The sequence below is a fragment of the Astatotilapia calliptera genome, chromosome 14, assembly GCF_900246225.1.
Source record: "Astatotilapia calliptera chromosome 14, fAstCal1.2, whole genome shotgun sequence".
NCBI lineage: Eukaryota > Metazoa > Chordata > Actinopteri > Cichliformes > Cichlidae > Astatotilapia > Astatotilapia calliptera.
This window is the reverse complement of record NC_039315.1, coordinates 3,315,555-3,321,876: the sequence shown is the minus strand read 5'-3', so window position 1 is coordinate 3,321,876 and position 6,322 is coordinate 3,315,555. Positions and strand designations below refer to the sequence as shown.

General features: G+C 39.0%; 1 protein-coding gene across 1 annotated transcript; it reads right to left on the bottom strand.

Annotated features, from left to right (window-relative positions):
* Positions 1-1,686: 1,686 nt before the first annotated feature.
* Positions 1,687-4,172, bottom strand: LOC113036318 (uncharacterized). Its single transcript, XM_026192587.1, has 3 exons — positions 4,123-4,172; positions 2,564-3,035; positions 1,687-2,039 (listed from the first exon to the last, which is right to left on the bottom strand). The coding sequence occupies exons 1-3, from the start codon at positions 4,160-4,162 to the stop codon at positions 1,700-1,702; spliced, it is 852 nt and encodes a 283-aa protein (XP_026048372.1). The 5' UTR covers positions 4,163-4,172; the 3' UTR covers positions 1,687-1,699.
* Between the last annotated feature and the right edge of the window lie 2,150 nt (positions 4,173-6,322).

Sequence of the window (6,322 nt, the reverse complement as noted above, 5' to 3'; positions counted from 1 at the left end):
ACTTCCTGATATTGTCCATGTCCGCGACATCGATCTTTTAATTATTATTTTGGATATTAATATTTATATATACTTTCATTTTGTTTATTTTTATAGCTTTATGTCAGATTTGATATGCAAAAAATATTTTCTTTCTTTTTCACTAAACACCTCTTCACCTCTTCAAGCATAAGACAGCCTCTAAGTCAAGGGAGAAACCAGTATTATGTCTACACGTAACAGGCAACTAGCAAAATAAGCTATTTTAAGTTGATTCTTTAGGCACTTAGCTACAATTAGGCACATTTCAACATAATGTGCAGTGTGTCTCTAACATTTGGAGGAAATTTGACAGATGGAGGTCAAGAGAGAGGTACAGCAGAGGGTCTCTACAAGAGGCTCTGTTGTGGTTTGGATCCTGTGATGTTGGGGAACTTGGAATCCAATACCATCTGGAAAGACTCAGCATCACTGTAGCAGTGTGAGATCATCTTGATGGAGACCAGAAGAAATCCAAAGAAGAGCTTTAAAGAAGTCTGGAGGATTATTCCTGAAGACCACTTATAGAAATTACAAGACAGCTGTGCTGATGAATAAAGGTGATCATGCCAAATATGGACTTTTCAGACTTGTTAGAATTGTACTCTTGTTGTTCCTATTTGTTTTGTATATATGCATATTTCAGTGAATCACTGCACGTATTTACTATTTTTCTATTTAAGCAAATGTGAGTAATGATATTTGGATGATCTACTATTTGTTTTAGCTTTGTAATACTTTGTAGCTGTGTAATGCAGTGAAGCTATGACCTTGCATCTTCGCACACTTTTAGCGATTTCAGACAATTACAACCCCAATGTCAACAAAGTTTGTAAATAAAACACAATGCAATTATTTTCAGATCTCATAAACCAACATTTTATTCAACATACAACACCAAAACATTAAAAATGTTTAAAGTGAAATATTTTACTATAAAACATTAGCTCATTTTGAATTTGACGGCAGCAACACATCTGAGAAAAGTTGGGACAACAAAAGCTGGAAAAGTAAGTGGTACTAAAAAGCATCAACTGGAGGACATTTCACAGCTGTGTTACTTAACAACAGGTCAGTAACAGACCAGGTATAAAAAGAGAGGATGGACAGAGGTTCACCAAGCTCCAAAAAACTGTCTACAAATTGTGGAAACTTTTCAGAATAATGTTTACCAATGGGGGTCAAGATCTCTGCCTAAATAAATAAATAAATCTGGGTAAATTCCCAGATGATTAAACATGCAACTATTTTGCTGGTAATATCTGAAATCAGTAAAGAAAATCAACAGCCTATTTATGCAAGATAATTCATAATTTTATTGGGGGGTTATATTGGTTGGGTCTGATTATGCCCCTGGTCCGGCGGCTTGCACATCTGGAAATGTACCATCAGTGCTGAAAGATCTATACAGGCTTTAAAACAACGCAACATAGCAACAGATCGCATCCAGGCGACGTTTTTTACACATTTCAGCAGTAAAAACAAATCTAAAAACCCAAACAAACAAAGAACTAAAAAACAACAAGAACCTTTTTTTTGCATACATGCAAAATATGTCATTAATAATACAATACTGCAACATAACTGTAGTAGTATTCTCTTACAGGATCCATGAGGATGTGATGATTGAAAAGGGGCCAGAGAAGTGAAAATAGTACAAAAATCCTGCAGTGATGGACGGTCAGTTGATCTCGTGGAGCATGAAGGATTCTGCTGATGCTTTGGCCCTCTCGCGGTCCGACTTCCACGTGAAGAATGCCACTATGGTCACCATGATCGGGAGGGCCACACAGAGCACGATGCGGCTGATGGGCAGCTTCACCTGACACATCGCCGTGACCGAAGGATTCAGGCTGTCATCATCATTATTTTGGAACAAAAAGGCAGACCTGAAGTCCAGAAACACGGCTCTGCTGTTCTCTGTGGTGTTCACCAGACACCTCCACCTCCTGTTGTTGTCGTCCTTCTGGAGTTTTGTCACCAGAGTGATGTTGCAGCGAGTGTGGCTGGTCAGGTTGTACCTGCACAGAGGTGAAACGGACAGAGAAACATCACACAGCTGTCGTTCATCACCAGGCAGTGTTCACCTGAACATTTCTGCTTTTAGTTTTGGTCTGAGACAATAATTTCATTTGACTTACATTTTCTTTTATAATGTAAAATATAAGTTTATAATTCTGGTTGTTTTTTTTATTCAGTCTTTATCTCATATACTCATTTTGTGTATTTTGCTGTGTGTATGTGTCTGTATTAGAACCTCATCGATCTAAATTCAGCTCAGATACTCTCGCAATTTAGATTTTTTTAATAACAGGAAATATTTTCCTCCTTAGATAAAGAATAAATAAATCTTTTACTTTTTCTCATATTTTATATTTAATGGTACTAGCTGTTTTTAAACGATTAAAATAAAAAAAAATGGTTATCTATTAAGATGATTGCAATAAAGAAAACATTTATTGCAATACAGCACAACATGTGTTATGGGTTATTTATGGTAATAGTCTTTATGATTAACAGAAATAAAATGACCTAAAAAACCAACCTGCTGTTGTTGGGCAGCTTTCTCCCATCCTCATCCACCCAGCTCAGGCCGAACACGCTCTTTGAGTATGACTTGCAGCTCCCTGCGTCATAATAAGTGAAGAAGGTGCAGGTCAAGGAGAGGATTCCTCCAGGCTGGAGGTCGGTGAAGGTGGAGAAAGACGAGATTGTGAGGAGGGAGAGGTAAACGTCAGTGACAGGCTGGTCGTTCCTCAGGCAGACGTAGGATCCAGCGTCCCGCACCCTGAGGTTGCGGAGGCTGATGGAGCAGTTGGATGTGAAGGTCATACGGCTGGATTTGTCTGAATCGGCCATCACCTTCCCATTGACGACCTCATGGACGAACCGCACGTCCGTGCCTTTGTTAAAGAAGGTCCAGGAGATGGCGGAGCAGTCTGAGGACACCATGCATGGAAGAAGAACGTCTCCTCCAACTGTGCTGTACACAAACACGTCCTTTTTGCACCTCGCACCTGTCAACAAGAGATTTTTTATTTAAACAAATCTGATAAAACCTTCATGAAAGACATGAAAGATCTAAAAGGAGCAATTTAGTATGCAGTAATAGTCAAACATCTGTGCTCTTTAATATTTTCTTACAGTACAGTCCAACTTTGTAGTCTGTAATTTTCATTTTAAGGAAAAAAAAAAGCAGTTTAAAGAAAGACTTTCCCTGCTTGTGCTGTTTGCACATTTTTAAGACTTAAAGACTAAAAGGTCAGAGAACTCCCTGCATGAGGCCAACATGACAAAAGGTCGAGGACCAAATTGCATACCAACGATTTTCCCCTGTGTCTATAATCACCTTTATACAGTCAGCCGCCCTGTTGAATGTATTTGAAATGAGAGATAAAAAAAAATTAAATGACAAAAAAACAAAGAAGGAAAACACAACCCCCCCAAAAAGCCAATAAATTGTTCGGCTACAGTTCAGAACTACAGATCTGCATCAAACATTAGGAACAGACATGGAAACCTAAAAGTCAGAGTTGTATATAGGATAACAAATAACAGTGAATAAAATGACGTTTTTAATCTTTTAAATGTAAATTTTAATTAAGTTACAGACTAAAAGTTCCCTCCACGTGTGAGTCTCTCGAAATGTTTAATGTTAATGTTTGAAGTTTTTAATTTGAATTTTATTTTCATGAGAAAATTAAGACAATTTCTCACTTTCTCACAAGTTGGGAGACTTTTTCACCTCCTGTAGATTTTTTATGCAAATCTATTTTTGAGTAAACCTGCAAACAATCAAACACATCCAAAAAGTCACACAAAACCCTGTGTGGAGATAAAAGCTTTGCCTTCGTGAGGTCTGTGTTTCAGATTTCATTTTTAATCACAATCGGTTCTGAATATTAAAACGATTGGATAAATGGATCCTAAAAAAAAGATTAGATAAAAAAGTAAAAGTAATTCAAGTGAAGCAAAACTTCTTTCTGTGTGTCTTCATCAGACACGTGTTCATTTACATTTAAAAGAGCTTTTAAAGAATACAAATCTCAAAAAAAGGAGAAACCTCTGTAGCTAAGAATCAAACCAACAACAAACAATCTGTACCTGTCAGGAGAAGACTGGTGAGCAGCAGGACTCTCATCATGTTTGTGATTTCAACACTGGAGCGTGTTTTGTTCTCGTCGCTGCTGCCTCAGCTCTTTCTAGACTGCTGCCTTCATTTCCTGTGTTACCCCCAAACTAAACAGGACGCTCACATCAGCCTTCAGCCTCACTGATACGAGCCTCACAGGTATTCAGCACGACGTGTTAAATGTTTTTCATCACAAACACATTCAGTAAAATGTGTTTATGTGTGAAAGCTCATTTCTGTGCTTATAACGAGCAGCTTTTTCCATTTCTTTAAATCACATCAAAGCTCCTGCTGTCCCTGCCCATCAGACCTGTGCTGCTTCTGCATTTTACTCCAAACTGCAAACATACATATTTGGATACCATGTGAAAGGATTTTCACAGTACCTTGTATGTTTTTAAGAGAATAAAATCTAAAATACTGTTACATACACTGGATACAGCTGTAGTGACACAGGCCTAGACTGGACAGCAACTCCCTGGTAATCTCCAGTAACCAGGGAAAAATGATGAGTAGTTGCAGGAGGTTGGTGGCTGTCTCAGTTACAAACAGGGTGCCACACCCAAAACTTCCTAGTGATCGTTTCAGTTAGTGGCAGATTGCTGCGGCTATGCATTTGCAGTGAAGACGCAGATTTGTCCACGAACAACTTCAAAGTACAAGTTGTGCCTCACTGCCAAATCAACATGATTCAAGCGTCTCTGTTTCCAGTTTGTGCTGCAGTCACAGACTCGCTGCAGAGTGGCCTGTAGTCGGTGACTGTTTGCAGACAAGTCAGCGTCTTCCATACAAACTATGGGTGACTGTAGAAACCTGCAGTGCAAAGCTGTTCCAAAAAGGCTTTCGGTGCAGCAGCGTGCAGTAAAGCGTTTTACAAGGAGTTTTACTCAATGACAACAACCACCTGGTGCTTACTGGTGGGTCACTGACTGGTCTGCAGACCCGCATGAATTAAGCTTTAGCATTTGACGTCACAGCAGTCTCCAGCAACCAGTCACATCCAGTTAGGATACTCATTTTCCCCTGATGACCGGTGGTTGTTAGGTGGTCACTAATCAATTTTTAGGAGCCAGACTGGCGTCACTAAACTGGACCTCTCCACCATGTTTATGGTGCTGGTTCATTCTGGAGCATTTTAATAGAATTATCTGACACATCATTTGGTTTCCTGTGAGACACAAATCATCCCAGACGTTTGTGTTTGCTTGAATCTTTTTTATGGTTTTATTTATATCTTATTATGTCGTATTTTTATTATTTTGTTTAGTTTCAATGCACAGCACTTTGTGTCAGCTGTAGTTGTTTTAAAGTGCTTTATAATCAAAGGTGGACGGACGGTGGACTGTAGCTTAAATTCTCTGCAGGGTCTGTGTGGTCACAAAAAACAGGAACGCAAAAGAGCACAAGGATCCTTATACTGAAAACCCAGCTGGGTCTTTGCACTCAAAGCTTCCATCTCAACATTGAAAAACGAACATGTCAGAAGGCAAAATGCAAACACTGAAGCTTCAGATGCACAGGCCAGACCAGTGGGTGATACAGCAGCTGTGTTCATCTCTTTTACAGTGTGTGGTTTCAATCAGTGGTTTTCAAACTTCTTCTGATATTTTCCACTTTAGACATCCAAAGTTTTAGTGAAATAAACGCCAACACAATAACATAATTCTAAATAATCGATCTTTATATTGATATCTATTTTTAATTTAGATTTGCTCAGTTCATTCCTGCTACTGGTGCCTGCCTGAAGGTGCCTGACCTGTGGCTTTAAAGCAAGATTAGAGGACTTGTTAACTGCACTCTTATGCTTTGCTCAAATGATCCAGTCAAACAGTGCTGCTGGGCTGATCACAGGTGGCACAGTTTTGTGAAACAGCAAAGAATAAAAAGATGTCTGCTCACGCTCAGAGCTGAGTAACGGCGTTTGTGTTAAACACAAACAAAAACGTTGTTTTTTGAGTTTTTTGAATTGTCACTTAGCAGCATCACTTTTCTTATAATGAGATCCAGGGTGTGAAATCTTGTGCAATATTTCATCCTCAGGGGCTTTTGTGAGGAAGTGCAATTGTGTCATTGTGGTGAAAATACTGTATGCTACGTGTCCACCTCTCCTCTTTCTTTGAACAAGGGAAGAAATCGTGCTTTGACCTAATACCTCAGCAAACCTTTTTTCTC

Bases quoted from the DNA above. Each gene is read 5' to 3' on its own strand.
- LOC113036318 (XM_026192587.1), bottom strand. From the start codon at position 4,162: ATGATGAGAGTCCTGCTGCTCACCAGTCTTCTCCTGACAG. The intron at 3,036-4,122 runs GTACAGATTGTT...TCTTGTTGACAG, and splicing joins CACCAGTCTTCTCCTGACAG to GTGCGAGGTGCAAAAAGGAC. The intron at 2,040-2,563 runs GTTGGTTTTTTA...ACCTCTGTGCAG, and splicing joins AAGCTGCCCAACAACAGCAG to GTACAACCTGACCAGCCACA.